Below are 24,279 nucleotides of genomic sequence, written 5' to 3' on the forward strand. Positions count from 1 at the left end.
CTTTAATAATATCTGACCTGTCCGTAGAGGTAGTTTTTATCCCCCAACCAACTTTGGTTGCATTGCCGTTATCACCCACGGAAAGACAGGCTGTTGCGTTTTCAGCTGCGTCATTTTTGAAACAAACTGAAAGAACTGAATCTTGGATCAACAGCTGCAAAAACAGAGAGGCACCATACATGAAGCGACAACAATATTATCAAGTATTTATCAAGTATAATATTATCAATATTTAAAGACAGGCTTTGACTCAAAAACAGCATCATTTCATCTCATAAAACTGTCATTTATTGCACCATTTTAAACTATAAGTTTTACTTTATTACTCCAAAATACAATTATTTCAAGTCAATAATGATATCAAAATATTTTTCTCATTTTGGTGCAACACTTTTTAGTCCAACAAGTCCAGAGCAGTTTTGCATTAAAGAGAAGAAATTGAAGTTAACAGAGGACTGGGGGTGGGTAACATTTTTTTTAGTTACTCGTTACTTTTGCAAACTCAGATTAATAATCACAATATAATCAAAAAGTAAATGATGATGTAATATTATAGGTTAAGATAAGATGAAACATTTCTGATCCTCTGGGACAAATTCATAAGATACCCTGTTGCATATAAAGTCATTAAAATAACTATAAGTGATCAACACATTAATGCATCAAAAATTATAATCCAATAATATCAGATATATTATTCTGAAATGGGCCATTCTGCATCAGGAGTACGTTTACTTTGGGTACTTTAAGTATGTTTTGATGCTAATATGTTTGTATTTCAGTAGAATTGTCATCTAGCTCTCAGCAAGAAATTAAATCTGTATGCGATATCTTCGCTAACAGACAGTCATCAGCAGTCAAACGGTCTGTCTGTCAGATAATAACAGTAGAGGGAAAGACAAGATGTTTCTCAAACATGATTTCATTTGACTTACATCCAGCATTGAGTATGTGCGTCCATAGAAGGTGATGGGACACGTGCTGATGTTCACATGTCCAGTAACAATGTTTTGTGGGTCAGACAGATTGAGGTCAACCTGGCTGGCAGCAACTACAGCGTGGATTTGAAGGAAAAGAAATAGCATACATGAATCTATCAACATCAGCTATGTACTGTTCATTCCCTCTGAATTAAAAGTCCCATATTGTGCTTATTTTCAGGTACATGTATTTTATATTTTCTGCTAGAACACGTTTACATGCTGCAATGTTCAAAAAACCTGTTAAGTTCTTCATATAGTCTGTCTGAATATTCCTGTATTTACCCTCTGTCTGAAACCGTTTTAGTGCATTTCAACGGAAACTGCAATGGAATTGCGTCGCTAGGCAACAGTCTGGGTTCATGTTTACTTCCTGTCAGCTGATGTCATTCACATACACTGCAGCAAGAAATAAACTGGGACACATTAAGAATGTTTTCGTGGAAAACTGTGAAATGGTCTAAATATTGTATATTTGTGACATCACAAATGGACATAAATCCTGACAAATTGTTTCAAAGGCTCAGTTTCGGAATATGGGCTGTGAGTATTTCTCCGTATATTGAGCGTTTTGATACTTTAACAATATTTATATAGCACTTAAACCTGCTTTATAATAAATAGAAGACATGGAAATCTCACTTATTACAATATGGGACCCTTTAAAATGACATTCATCAATGCAATGAATTCTGAGTGTAAAATAATTGATTTATTATTCATTTATTTTGATTTCATGGATGAGCACATGTTTTAAAAGAGTTCATCATTCATGAAATGTTTCTATTGGAAATTTGCACAATGTCAAATCTGGGTTAAAAGCTAGTAAAAAGAAGTAAAAAAAAAAAGCTGCCATTACTGCGAGGATATTAGACGCACGCAGTGACACTGTAATGTATATCAAGAGGATTTTACTTTTAAATTGATTTCATCAAATGCCTTTAAAATAAAGGTTATATTCTTAATCACTGAAAAGTGTTCAATGGCTGCTTACCTGCCAGCAGGAGGAGCAATGCACCTTGCTTCATGATGGAGCCCCTTCAGTAAACTGTCAGAGAGCTGTGAGACAGAAAACACCTTATTTAATCCCTTCATTCACACTCAATTCAATACCATACCAATATACATACATACATTATAAGGGATTCATGATTTCATTATTTAAATGCCTTTCTTGCATGCTGCATAGGGTTATTAAAAGGTTAATCTAAAATCCATTAAATGGACCCTGATGCAAAGTAGTGTTGGAAATAAATTATTATTCAGTGTTACTTTTAACATCCAATGAAAACATTTTGCATCTGTGTGTGTCAAACTTAAAGGCAATGATGAAACTGAAAAGTGGTGGATGTCATAAGGAACTTTAGTTCTAAAATATAACCAGAATAAATCATCAAATGAAGAGAAACTAAATAAACCAGAACAACATGAAAGCAGTGTAAATAATAAGCCTACACAGGCAGAAAGGTTTTAAATGTGGAACAGACCCTTTGGTGCAGAATAAAGAATTGAAAGATCAGAAATAAGCTGTGGAGGGCTTTGAAAGTAACCAAAGGAATCTTAAATGATAAAAATAAATATTTCCAAATCATTTTAATAAGCAGTGCAGTTCTTTTCTTTGTTTTCCTGAAGTCACTGCATACTCAAAATGAATTTTCTTGTCCATATACTGAGTAACCGTGATGCATCTTGATAATTTAAAGCAGCAGTCATCCTAGTTAGTGCATAAGCATCGTAGCCAGGCGGAGAGAGGGAGAGTGTGCAGCGTTGTCTTACCGTCTGGAGGTCGGGTGGAGCAGCAGGGAGATGTAGCTCTGCAGATGGAGGTCGGTGATGAAACCCTCTGGGATGTTTCAGCTCTCGGTGGCTGATGTGTCTGCTGTGTGTCTCTCTCTGTCTCCTTTTTATATAGGTCCTGTTCATCACGCCCCTGAATACTATGTAAGTTTTACATTCTTGAAACATTTTGACTCCCCAAACTGGCATTGTGTGACCTTAAGCACTCCCCTGAGTGACCGCACCTTTCTTAGTAATTATTCACAAAAGAATGCACTTAGTGAATTTTACAACCTTTGAGAAGTTTAACATCTTTCCAGCAATTTGTTTGATGTTTCTTTATGATGAATGTGTTTCAGCATGAATACAATTTATTTTGGAAAATAAATCCATATCCATATATCTACTAACCCCCTGAAACCTGTGATCCCGACTGATATTACTGTCTTTCAGAGGCTGTAGCAGGTTGAAGGTATAGATATCACATGAAACTAGAAAACCTAAAGAATCCATTAGCACCAACCATGCCATCATCGTCAGGAAGGAGGTTAAATAATGCTCCAAAGTTACGCTGAATTTTGGCAAGGAAAAACTGGCTTGGCCATTTTCAAAGGGGTCCCTTGACCTCTGACCTCCAGATATGTGAATGTAAATGGGTTCTATGGGTACCCACGAGTCTCCCCTTTACAGACATGCCCACTTTATGATAATCACATGCAGTTTGCAAGCTGCAAGCTGAGACTCTTGTCGATCCAATGAGCCCAACTGTATTCATGTGTGATGATGTTAGTCCCCAAAGTAGACATTTCATTGTAATGAGCTTCTTTTTTGAAACGTGACCTCACTGTATAAAATGACCTCTAGGATAATCACAGCCTTATGAAACTGTAAACCTGTGTTATTTACTGGTTTTGATGCTTTAGCGCATTATTCACACTCTACAGTTAATGTTGAACCCATGAAGTCAGAAAGATTAGGGACATGGTTTGATTTGAGTAAAACCTGATTTCTATTGGTTCCTCAGCATTCTGTTCTAATGATAAGAATCAGAGTTTGGGTGTGTCCCATTCTCCCCAATGGAAAATGAAGCTGTAAAGACAAACCTGTGTTATTTACTGGTTTTGATGCTTTAGGGAATCATTAGCAAGTTACTCAGCATTCTGTCCTCATGACACTTTTAACCTGAGAGCTTCAGGTGCTTTTGACCAGTTTGTGACAAATGACACATTCCTTCCAGAAAGCTTCTATGCAAATCAGGAGGTTGTTTTCAGAACATTCTTGTATTTCTGAACATTAATAAAAATATCTTTTTAACGTTTCCTACCTCAACGGATTAGAGTAAAGGGTAAATTACAAATGCTACTAGCAATAATCCTAAATATAAAGTGTGCTTTTAACCAACCAGATTGACATCACAAAGCTGTGATTTTCTACGACAATCGAGAGTAGAGATCAGATAATTCTGCTCAGAAACCTGCCCAAGAACATAAGGCATAAGGACCTGCAAATATGGCCTGCATAAACTTGTGACAGGGTCTGCTTCCCATCGCAGAACCACCAGTAGAGGACATGGAGGCAACCACAGGGAAAGGAGGCGAGTCGCCAGACAAATCATTACTTAAAGGGACTATGTGTATAGTATTTATATACTATAGGAACCAAACTGTATGTGTGGGCTCTCTACTAAACTACCACACTACTGGGCACAATAGACTACAACAACACACAACAACTGGTGTGCAACAAAGCAGACAATGTGGGGCAAGCTTTCACCTGTTACCTACCTAACCAGGGATCTAGCTAACTCAACCTTTATGCAAAAGTTGTGGTGGGAAAATTGAGAAACAGTGAGCCCGATGACACGTTAAGCAACCAGCATGCTGGTGACCCACCTGGACAGTCAAGGAGGTGTCCCTGAGCCAACTGCTCTAGCCACACTAAAGCACCGAAATAACAAACTAAAACAGCGTGTCCAGTCACCCAGATCATGTTTCTTATGCCTATCGGGAAAGTTAGCTCCAACCAATAACATTTCTTGCTCTGAAACACACCAGACAAACCTGACCTAGGGTGGACAAGGCAATAGACCTCGACAAATATTTAATTAATAGGAAAATAAGATGGGGTGCGGAGATGTGGAAGGATTCAGTGTGTGAGTGTTGCAAAAGGTGTAAATCAAACTACAAAAGATGTGAAGGCCATGAGGAGATGTTGGGGCTGCAGCTTACCCTGCGAGAGCTTCCCTCCCACCTCTCCCTGTTGCTCTGACGACAAACCCCAGGTCCTGCCACAAGAAAGCAAAGCCGCACAGGAGGTCAGACGGGCCGTCACCTTGAGCAGGTTCCTCAGGTACCTCAGCATTCTGTCCTATAATGACCTATTATTTAACCTGAGAGCTTCAGGTGCTTTTGACCAGTTTGTGACAAATGACACATTCCTTCCAAAAAGCTTCTATGCAAATCAGAAGGTTGTTTTCAGAACATTCTTTGATTTGTGATCATTTTGATATAACATTAAAACTTGTTCTATCATCATCCTACACATATACATGCTGTATGTTTTCTTTATAAGATACAATATAAGAAGCTCCTCATTCTAAATCTAAATTTTGCCTCAAGATTAAGCAGTTATTGTTTTTAATTACATGAACAAGAACGATGGCTGCACATCTGAGCTCCCTTATCAATAAGTATCACTGTACATTTTGCACTTTATTAGCTGACAGAAAGTTTTTATTAGCTTCTGGTTCCTTTAATCTCTGATATTTTTTAAGAGTTTGTAAATTGTGAATGTACTGCTGTAACATAGGACAGTGAGCGGGGAAAAGGTGAACTCCTTCCAGATTTATTGTTCCTAGACAAATCTGTTTTAAAGAAATTAATGTTTTTAAATCTTGAAAAGCCCTCTCTCATTCACAATATTTAAGAATTTATGGATTTTCTGATCGTTTCAATAATGATTCTTTCATCTCCTATTCCTAATAAATCATTCCTAAAAGCATATCAATATGTCATTTGATCTCCCGTTACATTCATGGAGTCAAAACTGCAGCTACAAACTAATCAAATGTTACTGGTTTTGACGCTTTAGGGAATCATTAGCAAGTTACTCAGCATTCTGTCCTCATGACACTTTTAACCTGAGAGCTTCAGGTGCTTTTGACCAGTTTGTGACAAATGACACATTCCTTCCAGAAAGCTTCTATGCAAATCAGGAGGTCGTTTTCAGAACATTCTTGTATTTCTGAACATTACTAAAAATATCTTTTTAACGTTTCCTACCTCAACGGATTAGAGTAAAGGGTAAATTACAAATGCTACTAGCAATAATCCTAAATATAAAGTGTGCTTTTAACCAACCAGATTGACATCACAAAGCTGTGATTTTCTACGACAATCGAGAGTAGAGATCAGATAATTCTGCTCAGAAACCTGCCCAAGAACATAAGGCATAAGGACCTGCAAATATGGCCTGCATAAACTTGTGACAGGGTCTGCTTCCCATCGCAGAACCACCAGTAGAGGACATGGAGGCAACCACAGGGAAAGGAGGCGAGTCGCCAGACAAATCATTACTTAAAGGGACTATGTGTATAGTATTTATATACTATAGGAACCAAACTGTATGTGTGGGCTCTCTACTAAACTACCACACTACTGGGCACAATAGACTACAACAACACACAACAACTGGTGTGCAACAAAGCAGACAATGTGGGGCAAGCTTTCACCTGTTACCTACCTAACCAGGGATCTAGCTAACTCAACCTTTATGCAAAAGTTGTGGTGGGAAAATTGAGAAACAGTGAGCCCGATGACACGTTAAGCAACCAGCATGCTGGTGACCCACCTGGACAGTCAAGGAGGTGTCCCTGAGCCAACTGCTCTAGCCACACTAAAGCACCTAAATAACAAACTAAAACAGCGTGTCCAGTCACCCAGATCATGTTTCTTATGCCTATCGGGAAAGTTAGCTCCAACCAATAACATTTCTTGCTCTGAAACACACCAGACAAACCTGACCTAGGGTGGACAAGGCAATAGACCTCGACAAATATTTAATTAATAGGAAAATAAGATGGGGTGCGGAGATGTGGAAGGATTCAGTGTGTGAGTGTTGCAAAAGGTGTAAATCAAACTACAAAAGATGTGAAAGCCATGAGGAGATGTTGGGGCTGCAGCTTACCCTGCGAGAGCTTCCCTCCCACCTCTCCCTGTTGCTCTGACGACAAACCCCAGGTCCTGCCACAAGAAAGCAAAGCCGCACAGGAGGTCAGACGGGCCGTCACCTTGAGCAGGTTCCTCAGGTACCTCAGCATTCTGTCCTATAATGACCTATTATTTAACCTGAGAGCTTCAGGTGCTTTTGACCAGTTTGTGACAAATGACACATTCCTTCCAAAAAGCTTCTATGCAAATCAGAAGGTTATTTTCAGAACATTCTTTGATTTGTGATCATTTTGATATAACATTAAAACTTGTTCTATCATCATCCTACACATATACATGCTGTATGTTTTCTTTATAAGATACAATATAAGAAGCTCCTCATTCTAAATCTAAATTTTGCCTCAAGATTAAGCAGTTATTGTTTTTAATTACATGAACAAGAACGATGGCTGCACATCTGAGCTCCCTTATCAATAAGTATCACTGTACATTTTGCACTTTATTAGCTGACAGAAAGTTTTTATTAGCTTCTGGTTCCTTTAATCTCTGATATTTTTTAAGAGTTTGTAAATTGTGAATGTACTGCTGTAACATAGGACAGTGAGCGGGGAAAAGGTGAACTCCTTCCAGATTTATTGTTCCTAGACAAATCTGTTTTAAAGAAATTAATGTTTTTAAATCTTGAAAAGCCCTCTCTCATTCACAATATTTAAGAATTTATGGATTTTCTGATCGTTTCAATAATGATTCTTTCATCTCCTATTCCTAATAAATCATTCCTAAAAGCATATCAATATGTCATTTGATCTCCCGTTACATTCATGGAGTCAAAACTGCAGCTACAAACTAATCAAATGTTACTGGTTTTGACGCTTTAGGGAATCATTAGCAAGTTACTCAGCATTCTGTCCTCATGACACTTTTAACCTGAGAGCTTCAGGTGCTTTTGACCAGTTTGTGACAAATGACACATTCCTTCCAGAAAGCTTCTATGCAAATCAGGAGGTCGTTTTCAGAACATTCTTGTATTTCTGAACATTACTAAAAATATCTTTTTAACGTTTCCTACCTCAACGGATTAGAGTAAAGGGTAAATTACAAATGCTACTAGCAATAATCCTAAATATAAAGTGTGCTTTTAACCAACCAGATTGACATCACAAAGCTGTGATTTTCTACGACAATCGAGAGTAGAGATCAGATAATTCTGCTCAGAAACCTGCCCAAGAACATAAGGCATAAGGACCTGCAAATATGGCCTGCATAAACTTGTGACAGGGTCTGCTTCCCATCGCAGAACCACCAGTAGAGGACATGGAGGCAACCACAGGGAAAGGAGGCGAGTCGCCAGACAAATCATTACTTAAAGGGACTATGTGTATAGTATTTATATACTATAGGAACCAAACTGTATGTGTGGGCTCTCTACTAAACTACCACACTACTGGGCACAATAGACTACAACAACACACAACAACTGGTGTGCAACAAAGCAGACAATGTGGGGCAAGCTTTCACCTGTTACCTACCTAACCAGGGATCTAGCTAACTCAACCTTTATGCAAAAGTTGTGGTGGGAAAATTGAGAAACAGTGAGCCCGATGACACGTTAAGCAACCAGCATGCTGGTGACCCACCTGGACAGTCAAGGAGGTGTCCCTGAGCCAACTGCTCTAGCCACACTAAAGCACCTAAATAACAAACTAAAACAGCGTGTCCAGTCACCCAGATCATGTTTCTTATGCCTATCGGGAAAGTTAGCTCCAACCAATAACATTTCTTGCTCTGAAACACACCAGACAAACCTGACCTAGGGTGGACAAGGCAATAGACCTCGACAAATATTTAATTAATAGGAAAATAAGATGGGGTGCGGAGATGTGGAAGGATTCAGTGTGTGAGTGTTGCAAAAGGTGTAAATCAAACTACAAAAGATGTGAAGGCCATGAGGAGATGTTGGGGCTGCAGCTTACCCTGCGAGAGCTTCCCTCCCACCTCTCCCTGTTGCTCTGACGACAAACCCCAGGTCCTGCCACAAGAAAGCAAAGCCGCACAGGAGGTCAGACGGGCCGTCACCTTGAGCAGGTTCCTCAGGTACCTCAGCATTCTGTCCTATAATGACCTATTATTTAACCTGAGAGCTTCAGGTGCTTTTGACCAGTTTGTGACAAATGACACATTCCTTCCAAAAAGCTTATATGCAAATCAGAAGGTTGTTTTCAGAACATTCTTTGATTTGTGATCATTTTTAAATAACTTTAAAACTATTTTTATCATTTCCTACAAATATACATGCTGTATGTTTTCTTTATAAGATACAATATATAAAAATGAGCCCAAAAAAGAAGCTCCTCATTCTAAATCTAAATTTTGCCTCAAGATTAAGCAGTTATTGTTTTTAATTACATGAACAAGAATGATACCTGCACATCTGAGCTCCCTTATCAGTGAGTATCACTGTACATTTTGCACTTTATTAGCTGACAGAAAGTTTTTATTAGCTTCCTTTCATTTCAGAATTTTTTAAGGATTTGTAAATTCTGAAAGTAATTACATTTAGAAAGAGACTTTAAGGGACTGAATAATAATTCCTACTTTGTTGTACATCTGAACACGTTTGAACCAGTTTGTCAGTAACTCACTTTGTCTTCAGTTTGTCTCTGTCCACAGGAGCTGAGTCTCTCTCCTGGTAGCAGACACAGACACAAGGTACACGGTTATTGTCGGTCTACAACACAGTGTTGTTCATACTCGATTATTATTACAATTACTATTGTCATAACATGTACACACATGACATTTGAGCTCTGCATTCAACCCATCCTGAGCATTTTTAGGAGCAGTGAGCTGCTCTTAAGTGTTCGGGGAGCAACTTGCACTTTAAGATGTTTAGTGTCAAATTAACAGTACCTTACCTGTAACAATTATCCTGTAGTTGCTGTAGACCAAGGTAAAATTACCATAAAACTAACTACAGTCATTTTTAGCATACTGCAAAATGAAGTACAGTTGTATCGTGTTATTCTGTACCATGCTGATTATTTTTTGGCATACTGTATAATGAAATGTTGCGGTAATTTATTTTACAGTGCTACTGTAAAACCTACATGCTACTGTATTTATTAAAATAAAATATTGTGCAATTTGAACAATACAGTAGGCTAATATTAATACAACAATAGAAACAGATCTGTTCTAAATAAAGCCAGTAACATTAACAATAACATTAACAATAATGTACATTATTGTGATATCATGAGAATAAAGTTTGAAGTTTACGCGAAAAAAGTCATAAGTCTACGAGAAAACAAGTCGGAATATTATGAGAATAAAGTCATAAGTTTACAAGAAAAAAAGTCATAATATTATGAGAATAAAGTCATAAGTTTACAAGAAAAAAAGTCATAATATTATGAGAATAAAGTCATAGGTTTACGAGAGAAAAGTAGTAATATTATGAGAATAAAGTCAGACGTTTATGAGAAAAATGTCGTAATATTATGAAAGTAAAGTCATAAGTATACGAGAAAAGAAAGTTGTATTATTATGAGAATAAAGTCTTGTTTACGAGAAAAAAGCCACAAAATTATCAGAATAAAGTCATAAGTTTACGAGAAAAAAATTCGTAATATTATGAGAATAAGTCATAAGTTTACGAGAAAAAAAGTTGTTTAATCATGAGAATAAAGCCATAAGTTTACGAGAAAAAAAGTCTTAATATTATGCGAATAAAGTCATAAGTTTATGAGAAATGCTACTGTATTTATTAAAATAAAATAGGCTACTGTTATTTAGCTGTTGAAGAAAAAGGTTGATTGAAGCTAAATATGCTCAAAGTGCAATTGAAATGCTATTGTAGTACTCATAAAATGTATTTTAATTTCACTGCAAGTACACGTACAGCATGTATGACATGCATATGCAGTAGTAGTTTGTAGTGTACCCAAGTATACTTAAAATAGTCCCATTTTTAAAGTAAAGTACACTAAACACAAGTTGAGCTTTTGTACTTTTGTACAACTAAAGCATATTCTAATTATTAGTCTGTGTGCTATTACAGTTTAGTGCACTGTATCATAATAACATTTAGTATACTTTAGATAGAGATAGATACTTTATTGATCCCAAAGGAAATGTAGGCATCCAGTATAGCTTAGACATCCCAACACCAATACACCTTAAAAAGAGATCAAATCAAATAGAATAAAGTAAAATAAAATAATAATAAGTACAGCGGTGAAGTGACAGTGTGCCAGTGGTAGTGCAAATAGTGCAAGAGTACTGAATATAGTAGTGTATATTATAGTGTATGATACAGTAGTGTGACATATAGTTTAATAGTAGTATAGCTGTATAACATGATAATACAAGAAGATGTAAGAAATGCTATGAGAAGACATAATAAGAAGATATAATAAAATTAATAATATTACAGGTGTAGTATTGGTTAATACAACAATAATAATAATAGTAGTAATACTAATGATGGTACTATATATATATATATATATATATATATATATATTATGAATGAAAGATACAGTTTCCAGCAGTCAAGTACTCAGGTGAGTATGTAAACAATGTATACTACACAAACAATAACAAATGGAGACTGCTTTAGACTAGAGGAGAGATCTAGACAAAATACAGCAACGGGTTTTAATCAACAAGCTTTCCATCTGAACAGGCAACAACTGAAGGTGTGCTGCTTTTTCTTGAATCAAACTAAAAACACACTTTGTCAAACCTGTGGTCAACCACTAGAGGGTGACACACACACACACACACACACACACACACACACACACACACACACATGTTTTCATTCCACTATAATGCATCTGTCAAAAAAAGTGCACCAGCATATTATTGTTTCAACTCCAGACAGGTTCTTCTTATCTATATCCTCTGGTGCAAGAAGCACTCAGGTCTTTTACTTAAGTTAAAGTAGTCTACAATGTTTTACTACAAACTTCTTCTACTACTTCTGCCTCAAAACTTGCTAAACTTACTCAAAGGCATCACCTAGTGGTGGAAGCCATGCAGCACATTCACAAACATCAATATTGCACAAAGTACTGAATTTTACATTTATAATATAAATATTGACTTTGGATAAAGAAATTGAGATGTAACTGCAAATTGACCTGATAGCTGAATTAAATTGAATTATACCAAACATATCAATAATTACATATATACTAAATAAGTGTGGGATCCCTTTAAAGATATTTTCTTTCTTACCTTTTTGATTTCTTCATAGTTTTTCTTGAAGCATTTTGATTTATATTTTAAAATAACTTAAGAAAAGTTTTTTTTGTTCAGTTTAAATGTCTATGTAGACTCTATTCATCATGTATTATTCACTACTCACTCACTACTTTGTTCTCATATTACGACTTTTTTTCTCGTAAACTTATGACTTTATTTTCATAATATTACAACTTTTTTCTCGTAAACTTATGGCTTTATTCTCATAATATTACGACTTTATTTTCATAATATTACGACTTATTTTCTCGTAAACTTATGGCTTTATTCTCATAATATTACAACTTATTTTCTTGTAAACTTCTGACTTTATTTTCATAATATTACGACTTTTTTTCTCGTAAACTTATGGCTTTATTCTCATAATATTACGACTTTTTTTCTCGTAAACTTCTGACTTTATTTCATAGTATTACGACTCTTTTTCTTATAAACCTCTGACTTTATTTTCACAATATTAAGACTTTTTTTCTCATAAACGTATGACTTTTTCTCTCGTAAACTTCAGAATTTATTCTCGTAATATTACAACTTTTTTTCTTGTAAACTTATGACTTTTTTTCAAGATTCAAGATTCAAGATTCAAGATGTTTATTGTCACGTCGGTTGTACAGGTACAAACGTGTGAAATACTTTTTGCTGGGAAGCTCCATTAAAATAATAAATTATATTACATTTACATTACAATTATAAAAGGAAATACTTTATACAAGGGCATATTAAGAACATATACAGGCATATTAAGAACATATGTATTAAGAATATATACAGTATATACAGTATAAGATATATTTTTGTGTAAGAATGTGTCGAATGAATTATCGATTTAAAAGTCTGATGGCCAAGGGGAAAAAACTGTTCCTCAGTCTGCTGGTGGGAGTCCTGGGGGTCCTGTATCTTCTACCAGAGGGCAGGAGGGAGAACAGGCTGTTGTGGGGGCGTGTCGTGTCCTTAATGACCCTGAGGGACTTCCTGAGGCGCCCCTGGGTGTAAAGCTCCTGCAGGCTGGGCAGCTCGCACCCGGTGATAATATTACGACTTGTTTTCTCGTAAATTTATGACTTTTTTCTCGTAAACTTCTGTCTTTATTTTCATATTATGACTTTTTTCTCGTAAACTTCAAACTTTATTCTCATGATATCACAACTTGTTTTCTCGTAAACTTCAGACTTTATTCTCGTAATATTACGACTTTTTTTCTCGTAAACTTCTGTCTTTATTCTCATAATATTACGACTTTTTTCCACTTAAACTTCAGACTTTATTCTCGTAATATTACGACTTTTTTTCTCGTAAACTTCAGACTTTATTCTCGTAATATTACGACTTTCTTTCTCATAAACTTGTGAATTTATTTTCATAATATTACGACTTTTTTTCTTGTGAACTTCAGACTTTATACTCATAATATGACTTTTTTTCTTGTAAACTTGTGACTTTTGTTCTCGTAAACTTCTGTCTTTATTCTCATATTACAACTTTTTTTCTCGTAAACTTATGACTTTATTCTCATAATATTACGACTTTTTTTCTCATAAACTTATAACTTTCTTTCTCGTAAACTTCTGTCTTTATTCTCATAATATTACGACTTGTTTTCTCGTAAACTTCTGTCTTTATTCTCATTATATTATGACTTTTTCTCTCCTAAACTTCAGACTTTATTCTCGTAATATTACGACTTTTTTTCTCGTAAACCTCTGACTTTATTCTCATAATATTAAGACTTTTTTTCTCGTAAACCTGACTTTATTCTCATAATATTAAGACTTTTTTTCTCGTAAACTTATGACTTGTTTTCTTGTTAACTTATGACTTTATTCTCATAATATTACCACTTGTTTTCTTGTAAACTTATGACTTTTTTCTTGTAAACTTCTGTCTTTATTTTCATAATATTACGACTTTTTTTCTTGTGAACTTCAGACTTTATACTCGTAATATTACGACTTTTTTTCTTGTAAACTTGTGACTTTTGTTCTCGTAAACTTCTGTCTTTATTCTCATACTACGACTTTTTTTCTCGTAAACTTATGACTTTATTCTCATAATATTACGACTTTTTTTCTCATAAACTTATGACTTTCTTTCTCGTAAACTTCTGTCTTTATTCTCATAATATTACGACTTGTTTTCTCGTAAACTTCTGTCTTTATTCTCATTATATTATGACTTTTTCTCTCCTAAACTTCAGACTTTATTCTCGTAATATTACGACTTTTTTTCTCGTAAACCTCTGACTTTATTCTCATAATATTAAGACTTTTTTTCTCGTAAACTTATGACTTGTTTTCTTGTTAACTTATGACTTTATTCTCATAATATTACCACTTGTTTTCTTGTAAACTTATGACTTTTTTCTTGTAAACTTCTGTCTTTATTGTCATAATATTACAACTTTTTTTCTCGTAAACTTCTGTCTTTATTCTCATTATATTATGACTTTTTCTCTCCTAAACTTCAGACTTTATTCTCGTAATATTACGACTTTTTTTCTCGTAAACTTCAGACTATATTTTCATATTACGACTTTTTTTCCTCTTAAACTTCAGACTTTATTCTCGTAATATTATGACTTTTTTTCTCGTAAACCTCTGACTTTATTCCCATAATATTAAGGCTTTTTTTCTCGTAAAATTATGACTTTTTTTCTCGTAAACTTCAGACTTTATTATTACGACTTTTTTTCTCATAAACTTATCACTTTCTTTCTCGTAAACTTCTGTCTTTATTCTCGTAATATTACGACTTTTTTTCTCGTAAACTTCAGACTTTATCCTCGTAATATTACGACTTTTGTTTTTCGTAAACTTCTGACTTTATTCCCGTAATATTAAGACTTTTTTTCTCATAAACTTCTGACTTTATTCCCGTAATATTACGACTTTCTTTCTCGTAAACTTATTTTTTTTTTCTCGTAAACTTCTGACTTTATTCTCGTAATATTACGACTTTTTTTTCTTGTAAACTTCTGTCTTTATGCTCATAATATTACGACTTTTTTTCTCGTAAACTTCTGACTTTATTCTCGTAATATTACTACTTTTTTCTCGTAAACTTCAGACTTTGTTCTCATAATGTTACGACTTTTTTTCTCTAAAACCTTTGACTTTATTCTCGTAATATTACGACTTTTTTTCTCGTACACTTCTGTCTTTACTCTCATAATATTACTACTTTTTTTCTCGTAAACTTATTTTTTTTTCTTGTAAACTTCAGACTTTATTCCCGTAATATTACGACTTTCTTTCTCGTAAACTTATTTTTTTTTTCTCGTAAACTTCTGACTTTATTCTCGTAATATTAAGACTTTTTTTCTCATAAACTTCTGTCTTTACTCTCATAATATTACTACTTTTTTTCTCGTAAACTTATTTTTTTTTTCTTGTAAACTTCAGACTTTATTCCCGTAATATTACGACTTTCTTTCTCGTAAACTTATTTTTTTTTTCTCGTAAACTTCTGACTTTATTCTCGTAATATTACGACTTTTTTTTCTTGTAAACTTCTGTCTTTATGCTCATAAAATTACGACTTTTTTTCTCGTAAACTTCTGACTTTATTCTCGTAATATTACTACTTTTTTCTCGTAAACTTCAGACTTTGTTCTCATAATGTTACGACTTTTTTTCTCTAAAACCTTTGACTTTATTCTCGTAATATTACGACTTTTTTTCTCGTAAACTTCTGTCTTTACTCTCATAATATTACGACTTTCTTTCTCGTAAACTTATTTTTTTTTTCTCGTAAACTTCTGACTTTATTCTCGTAATATTAAGACTTTTTTTCTCATAAACTTCTGTCTTTACTCTCATAATATTACGACTTTTTTTCTCGTAAACTTCTGTCTTTACTCTCATAATATTACTACTTTTTTTCTCGTAAACTTATTTTTTTTTTCTTGTAAACTTCAGACTTTATTCCCGTAATATTAAGATTTTTTTTCTCATAAACTTCTGTCTTTATTCTCATAATATTACTACTTTTTTTCTACCAAACTTATAGTAGTTTTAAGTAGTTTTATTAGTATGAGAGCAGCCTCTTTGTTCTCCTGCACACACACACACACAGCAGGGAGACGGATCTGTCTTCATAGTGCAGCTGCAGCCAGGCCTCCCTCCCCTCCTCTCTCGGCTCTGCTCTATCAGTCCGCGCATGCGCAGTAGCTCCTCTGTGCGCTCTACTGTTTGCATTGTGTCTGAACTGCCGGCGAGCTTTAAAAAATATTATACCCACCGCGGCAATGTCGGGCAGGTCGGTCCGAGCTGAGACCCGGAGCAGGGCGAAAGATGACATCAAGAGGGTTATGGCCGCTATTGAGAAAGTACGAAAATGGTAAGAAGAAGGGGAAGAGAGGGGGGAGAAGAAAAAGAAGCGGGCTTCGTTATCTAACAACGAGGCTTGTTGGGGGAGGAGAAGGAAGAGGAGAGACTGGGGGTGAAAATGAAAGAAAAAAGGATGATTTTTTTTTTGAGATTCACGGCAGATGTACTTACAGCTCAGGTGCACCGGGGCGCACTAGTGCCGGCTCAGCCTTACTGCTTCTTATATATATATATAAATATATATATAACAACATGTAATTCTCCTCTCTCTTTACCAGCAAAAGGGTTGAACCCAGAAGCCATTTCGATGCAGTCACATGAAGCCATTGCTTGCTGCTGCTGCTTCTTCACGCTTGTTTTTGGAGCTCACAGGCGGTGTGTTTCTTTTTAGCACCGATAACTGTTGACTTGGAAACAATTCGACGACGGCGCGGAGGAGTTTAGTCCGTCTGGAGTTTTAAATTAAGCGCTTTGAGTCGCCCTTTAGGTCGGATAGAGACGGAGGCACGGTGGGGGGTTGGGAGAGAGGGGAAGTAGGCTAGTGCATGGCTGAACACGTAGTGACTCAGTTCTTAACCATTTTTAACCGAAACAACACACTTTTATACACATTTTAACGGCTCAAATGGTGATAATGTGTTGTTTTAGGTGTGTAACCCCGCCCCCGGTGGAAAGATTTATATATATTTTTTTTAATCAGGTGATTTAATCAAACGTCCCCAGGTCAAAGTCAGAAGTTGGCAGTTTGAAAATAACGTTAATTTAACGGTCGTCTTTTTTAACGGTCGTCTTTTTTTAAAAATAAAACACATTGTGAATTTGAATTTTAACATTTTTATATATTTTATACTTTTTTATTTCTTGTTTTCTGTAAGCTAACACTGTGTGCTACTAAACCAGCCAAAAAGTTACTTTATACTGAATTTTTACATTTAACCAAGTACAGTAGCCTATTTAAGTACAATTTTAAGATATTAGTACTTTATTGGTTTTAAATTAACTTCTTTTCAGAGCTAAATATTGTACTTCTAACTCCTACATTTATACTAGTTTAGTAGCATTAATATTTAAGTACAATTTTAAGATATTAGTACTTTATTGGTTTTAATTTTTACTACATTTCAGAGCTAAATATTGTACTCTTTACTCCTACATTTATACTAGTTTAGTAGCATAAATGTTAAATTAACGTTATTTCCAAACTAACAATGTGTTTTATTTTCAATTTTAAAAAGACAACCGTTAAATAACGTTAATTTAACGGTTGTCTTTTTAAAAATAAAACAGATTGTGAATCTGAATTTTAAGCTTTGGGGTACCAATATAGGCTACTATTTTATACGTTTTAATTATTTTTAATATATATATTTTTTTCTGTAAGCTAACACTGTATGCTACTAAAGTGTTACTTTATACTGATTTGTACATTTAGCCAAGTACTGTAGCCTACTTAAGTACAATTTTAAGATATTTGTACTTTATTGGTTTAAAATTAACTACTTTTCAGAGCTAAATATTGTATTTCTTACTCCTACATGTATTTCACAGCTTTATTTACTAGTTATTTTGCAAATTTAGATTATTAATACAAAATGTAAATACATTTTTTTTATAGATTAAGCCTCTCAGCAGTATACAAATAGTTGAAATTAGCTCCACCTTTACCAGCTGCAACATCACTAATTATTATAAAATTCTGCATAATGAGTACTTATACTTTTGGTACTTTGAGTATGTTTTGATGCTGATACTTTTGTACTTTTACTTAAGTGACATTTTTATTGCAGAACTTTTACTTACTTTCTACTTAATACTGTAGTGTTAAGAGTTAAATATTGTACTTTCTACTCCACTACATTTATTTTACAGCTGTAGTGAATTTGAGATTAAGATTGTACGTACAAAATATATGTTATGTTGTAGATTTATCGTTACCCTGATCGTAATTACTATGTTGATTTAATATCATATGTTATCTTATTGTCAAGTCTAGTGGGCCTATGTCTCTAAATCATAATTTTGGAGCTTTTTAAAAAAAGCAATTTTCTAACATTTTATAGACTGAAAAATTTCGGGCTGCAACTAACAAGTATTTTCAATATCGTTTAATGCCCCTATGATTTTTACAATTACTCGTTTCGGTCTATAAAATGTCAGAAAATGTTCCTAAAGCCCACGGTGATGTCTTTTTAAAAGTATTTTATCTGTTTTATTGTGATTATATTGAGAGACATAATGAGCCTTTGGGAGTTTATGTATTGTTAACATCATGTGTTTCCTGCTGTGTTAATCACAATATTTTCCATTCACAGACAGATATCAAGTAATTTATTTCGCAAAAATGCCAAACACTCATCAGCTCCAGCCTCTAAAATATGATAATTTGCTGTTTCTTCTTTTATTTAAAATTTAATATCTTTGGGTTTTGGTCGGCCAAAACAAGTAATTTGACGATGTAATATTTGGCTCTGGGAAATTGAGATTTAACCAATTTTGTGTTAACAACCACAAGGAGCTGCGTTCAGTTTTTTCTTTACATCATGTCAGTGTCTTCTTCTATGGTGCCTCGGAGCCTTTGAGTCAGCTTGTTTTTCACTCTTACACAGGGAGAAGAAATGGGTGACTGTTGGAGACACGTCCCTTCGCATCTACAAGTGGGTGCCAGTGACGGAGCCCAAATCAGATGATGTGAGTTCAGCCTCTATTAAGTGACATTCATTTTCATTAGCAGTAATCAACAAAACACATGTTTTCAACAGGTGCTTCATGTGAAACACTGAAGACAAAAGAACATTTTCAACCTTTATTTCAAGGGCGAAATATATATATATATATATATTTTCCTATTGTGTCTGATCAATTTTTCTTCTCATTGTAGAAGAACAAAAATAAGAAGAAGGGTAAAGATGAGAAATACGGCTCAGAGTTGACGACTCCAGAGAACAGCTCCTCTCCAGGGATGATGGACATGCACGGTACGTACTGAAAGCCTTAATGGACACAGCTTCTGCTATTCTATATTTTTATTTATTGTCAACAAATCCCATGAAAAGACCAAAACAAAAAAATTGTTAGTTTGTTCTCTCAATACTTCCTGACTTCCGGTCTGTGGCTCTCAGCTCCAACACCATTTGGTTCCTACTGAAGATGTAAATCTTTAAAAACACAAATCTAAACTGAGTAATTTCCTAAAACAGCTGGTCACTCAAACAAACAGGAGGAAATAGGGGATTTGTTGAGGACTATTTTCAGTGGCGGATTAATCCACATTTGGTGCACACACAATACTTTGCTGGGAAAAAAACATCAATTCACCTAGGTATCACAATTTATTTATTTTTTTACAATTTTGAAATTGATTTTAATGCCAGAGTAGATATATTTGCTTCATTTGAGTCGTTGCGGAGGTAGAAGGAAATTACCGCTTTTATTGTTGTAGTCTGAGTAACGTGACGTCATATCCGCTCCGTATCCGTCAACCAAAACAAACCGCAGCGAGCCAAAACAAGTAGAAAACGTTGGAGGGTCAGCGTGGATACGACCTGCACCCTCACATGTTAAATCCAGCGTGGTAAACACTACACATCCAGTAAAGGATGGAAACACTTTGGGTTAAATTAATTAAATTAAATTAATAAGAGGTGAAATGCAATGGAAAAAATGTGCAGAAATAAATAAATGCAGAAATAAATTAAAATAAATGCAAAAATTAATAAATAAAACTTAGAAAATTATCGAAATAAATACATAAAAAAATAAAAGGGAAAATTAAACAGAATAGTAAATAGATAAGGGAGTTAATACAAAGATAAATGAATAAAGAAGCAAATTAAAACAGGAATATCAATTTATGTCACATTTTATCAATTAATTAATGGCTACATTAATTTTTAATATTATTTTTGCTACATTTAATGACATATTTATTTATTGAGTTATTCATTTATTTATTCATTATTATTATTTTTTATATTGGCAGGTTCTGTCCTCTATAGTACCTGAGGGTTTTTATGCATCTTTATGAAAAATGACGCACTAATGTCATACTACTACTAATAATAATAATAATACTACTAGGTGTCTAAGATCAATGTTTGACAATCTCACAGTAACAAAAACCAACTAATGTGACTCTGTCTCTTTCTTTTCTAGATGACAACAGCAACCAGAGCTCCATCGCCGACTCATCCCCGGTGAAACAGGAAAACAGTTGTAGCACCAGTCCCGCCCCGGAGCCCACCGCCACGTCTCACCGCGAGAGCAGCGAGGCCAAGACTGACCAGAGCCCGGACAGCAAGAGGGGTGAGACACCAACACACTCACACAGCTAACATTACCAGAGAAAATGGCCATGACATTTTATCCTCACCAAAATGTAGCGCAAGTTTTGAGCGTTATTTAACCTCCTAGTATGACATGGTTAATACCAATGGACTCATCAGGTTTTCTAGTTTCATATGATACCAGTATCTTCACTCTAGCTTTAGAACTGAGCTGCTACAACCTCTGAAACATCGATTGCGTTAATCCGTTAAAGAAATTAGTGGCGTTAAAACTAATTTGTGTTATTATCGCGTTAACTTTGACGGCCCTAGAAGTGATTTATCGATAATCAAAACATTTTCTTTGCTATCTTGGCCAGGTCTCCCTCTTCCTGGTTAAATGCATAAATAAATAAGATCCTGAAACAATTAGTGGATAATTTGTCCTTTTTAATTGTTTCCAGTTTGATCAGTTTTTTTTTCTCCCATGTTGGTTAAACTAAACTGACCTTTAGTTTGAGTGTCAGCTGGGTGAAATGACTCCATGTTACTGTGCAGTTACTTCTCACCACCACACTGTGTCATTAAAGTGCCAGAGAACAAGCTAATGTACATCGTTCAGTCCTCCTCTGTGTGTGTTTACTGCCAGATGAACAAATGTGTTCTGATTTGTTGACGTGTTAACAATCCTCAGGTAAGACCACCCCGTCATCAGAGACCTCAGAGAGAGCACAAAGTGCCAAGAGAGACAGTCTGTCCTCAGGGGAGAAGGACTCTTCAGACAGCAAAGCCACTCAGGTACAAACACCTCTTCAAACTACTTTTTTATAAGTTGCAAACAAAATCCTGCGCAAACTTGTGAAAGTGCATTTAATCGCGACGTTTCGGTGCTCAGACCTTCATCAGGCAAATGATTTGTTAACCAAGAGAAGCCATCTTAAATGGGGAGTGGCTGCAAGTGTGCAACCAATCAACAAATTACATACCTCACCTGCAATAGGAAAGCATAAGTACCAAACATCGATTAACTAGGGGTGGAAAAACAAATCAATTCACCTATGTATCGCAGGTTTTTTTACTGCCCACTGCCACTTTAAGTACAAGATCTTTTTTTTTTTAAAATTGATTCTTTAATGCCAGAATCGATATATTTCCTTCATTTGAGTCTATGTGGAGGTAGAAGGAAGTTACCGCTTTTATTGTCGTAGTCTGAGTAACATGATGTCATATCCGTTCTGTATCCGTCAACCAAAACAAACTGCAGCGAGCCGAAACGAGAAAGTAGAAAACGACGGAGGGTCTGCGTGGATACGACCTGCACCCTCACGTGTTAAATCCAGCGTGGTAAACACTACACATCCAGTAAAGGATGGAAACACTTTGGCTTTCACACATTGACAGGAAAAGCAGAGCTAGACATCATGGCTAAAGCTGCATGCTAACATTATGGTATCACGGTAATCGCAGTAACGTGCGGTCGAGCCTGCCATAACTCTCATCTCCGTGGTCAAATGGGCCGACGCTACGACTGTAGAGCACCCAGATACTGACATTGATGTTAAATGCATTGAAACGGCCCCGATGGAGCTGACCATGGATGGATAAAGAGAACGGAGCTGACGGGAGAGCTAGAGACGTGTGTAGACACGTGTGACTAGTTTTCAAAATAAGGTGTTAACAAAGGGAACTATATATACAAAATACATATATAGAAATAAGATTGATTGGATTATATTCACCAGAAGTTAAAAACATTACATGTCCCTTATGAATTAAAAAGAAAATACCACTAATATGTGAGAGAAATGTCTTTATTCTTTGATTTTTGGGTTGCTGGAAATTTGTTTTATAAGTAATGCGTGACAATGACGGATATATTTGACTTCAGGACATCTCTGACTATATACATGCTGCTGAAAATCAAACACTTTTACTGTATTAATTTAGATATTTTCCAAAGTAAGTGTATGATTCCACTTTTTCCCCGATGGTCTAGCGTTAAAAAAGATAACAAATCACAATAAATCGTAATATTGAATCACAATACATATCGACTCGGCACCCAAGTATCGTGATGGCATCGTAATCAGGAGATAGGTGAATCGTCCCAGCCCTGGTGTATACTAGTTTTCACAAAAGGAAGTGTGTATTATTATTATTATTATTATTATTATTATTATTATTCATGTGTTGTTTGTGTTTCCTTGTAGGACCTAGAGGAGGAGGTCCCACCCAGCAAGAAAAGCAAAGTGGAGTCCTCGTCTCAGGACTTTGAGGAGAGTTAAATGTTTGGGGTCACTCCTCTCCTTCACCCTCCTCCCTCCCTCCCTCTGCACCTCCCTCCATTAACTCTAGATAATTTAGGGCTAATGGATGCACCGGCTCTCCTCTCACTACCCCCCCTCCCTCTTCTCAATACCAAAGGGAGAAAGGACGTCTCTCTTCCTCTTCCTCTTCCTCCTCCTCCTCCTCCTCCTCCTCCTAACACTCCTCTGCCACAGAGGGAGAATGGATATTACCTCTATTCGCTGGTCCCCTCCGTGCTTCCTTCCAGTTCTCCACACTTTTTCACTAATGCCAAGAGAAGCTCTGAACCCCCCCCATCCTCCGTGACCAGGGGCGGCGCCGTCAGCCGAGCCGAGCCCAGCCACCGCCAGGCCAGACGACAAAACACTGACCTGCATCTGTGACTAAAAAGAGTTAACACTGGGGATCTGAGATTAGGACGAGGTTGATCCCGGGCGCTGCTCTGAGACCGCTTTGAAAACGTTTTACTGCTACTGGTTTAGCTCAGGATACCCACGAGGCTAACCTGGTCTCAGATCAGCGGCTTCGGGGGGAACCTCCACCCTAAGACCACGTCACTTCAATCCTCCCGATTCGCCTCCTGTTAGACTAATGTTCTATATTTGTTTAGGAAACGTTTAGGGTTTTTTTCTCAGGAGGGTCAATGCACTGTTATGGTATGTCACAATCGATCACAGATAGATTTGCTGCTGTAGTGGAAGTCTTTTTTCTCTATCCATGAAAAGTTCTCCATTCATTTTTTTTTAAAAGGTTTGTGGTTTGTAGAAGAAGACGGTACCGGTCAAGATAAACTCTTGGATAAGTAGTGAAGACAGGTGTAGGTAGCGTAGATTATGAAGGTGTGCCTTGAGTTGCTACGATTAAATACACGTTTTAGGTCAAGCAGGTTTTGAATTACAATTTTGGTGCCATGTTTTGTTTTTGCCTTATAATCATCCCTAATTAGTATTATCCAATATTTATATTCAACTGCAACGCTTTTGTTTTCGTTTGAAGGGTAGTTCAACATTTTGGGAAATTTCTTTTGAGAGTTAGATGAGAGGATCGATACCACTCTCGTGTCTGTACGCTAGATATGAAGCTAGAGCCAGGAGATGGTTAGCTTAGCTTAGCATAAAGACTGGAAACAAAGGGAAACAGCTAGCCTGGCTCTGTCTAAATTAACCCCCCATAAAACAGCTTGTGTTCA

At 35.7% G+C, this 24,279-nt stretch overlaps 1 protein-coding gene and 1 long non-coding RNA gene across 3 annotated transcripts; one reads left to right on the top strand and one right to left on the bottom strand.

The window, feature by feature from the left end:
* Positions 1-9: 9 nt before the first annotated feature.
* Positions 10-16,907, bottom strand: LOC119478399. Its single transcript, XR_005204437.1, has 7 exons — positions 16,797-16,907; positions 9,568-9,653; positions 8,899-8,954; positions 2,757-2,917; positions 1,975-2,039; positions 936-1,051; positions 10-154 (listed from the first exon to the last, which is right to left on the bottom strand). It is a non-coding gene; the product is annotated as an uncharacterized LOC119478399 (long non-coding RNA).
* On the top strand, positions 16,314-24,279 carry bcl7a (BAF chromatin remodeling complex subunit BCL7A). 2 transcript variants are annotated; one of them, XM_037753118.1, is made up of 6 exons: positions 16,314-16,531; positions 19,128-19,209; positions 19,400-19,496; positions 20,674-20,823; positions 21,478-21,581; positions 22,994-24,279. In XM_037753118.1, exons 1-6 carry the CDS (start codon positions 16,440-16,442, stop codon positions 23,066-23,068), a joined length of 600 nt encoding a protein of 199 aa, XP_037609046.1. In that variant the 5' UTR covers positions 16,314-16,439; the 3' UTR covers positions 23,069-24,279. The 2 variants fall into 2 exon arrangements, with proteins under 2 accessions (XP_037609046.1, XP_037609047.1); XM_037753119.1 differs by lacking the exon at positions 16,314-16,531 and adding an exon at positions 17,043-17,169.

Source organism: Sebastes umbrosus, chromosome 19 (genome assembly GCF_015220745.1).
Source record: "Sebastes umbrosus isolate fSebUmb1 chromosome 19, fSebUmb1.pri, whole genome shotgun sequence".
Classification (NCBI taxonomy): Eukaryota; Metazoa; Chordata; class Actinopteri; order Perciformes; family Sebastidae; genus Sebastes; species Sebastes umbrosus.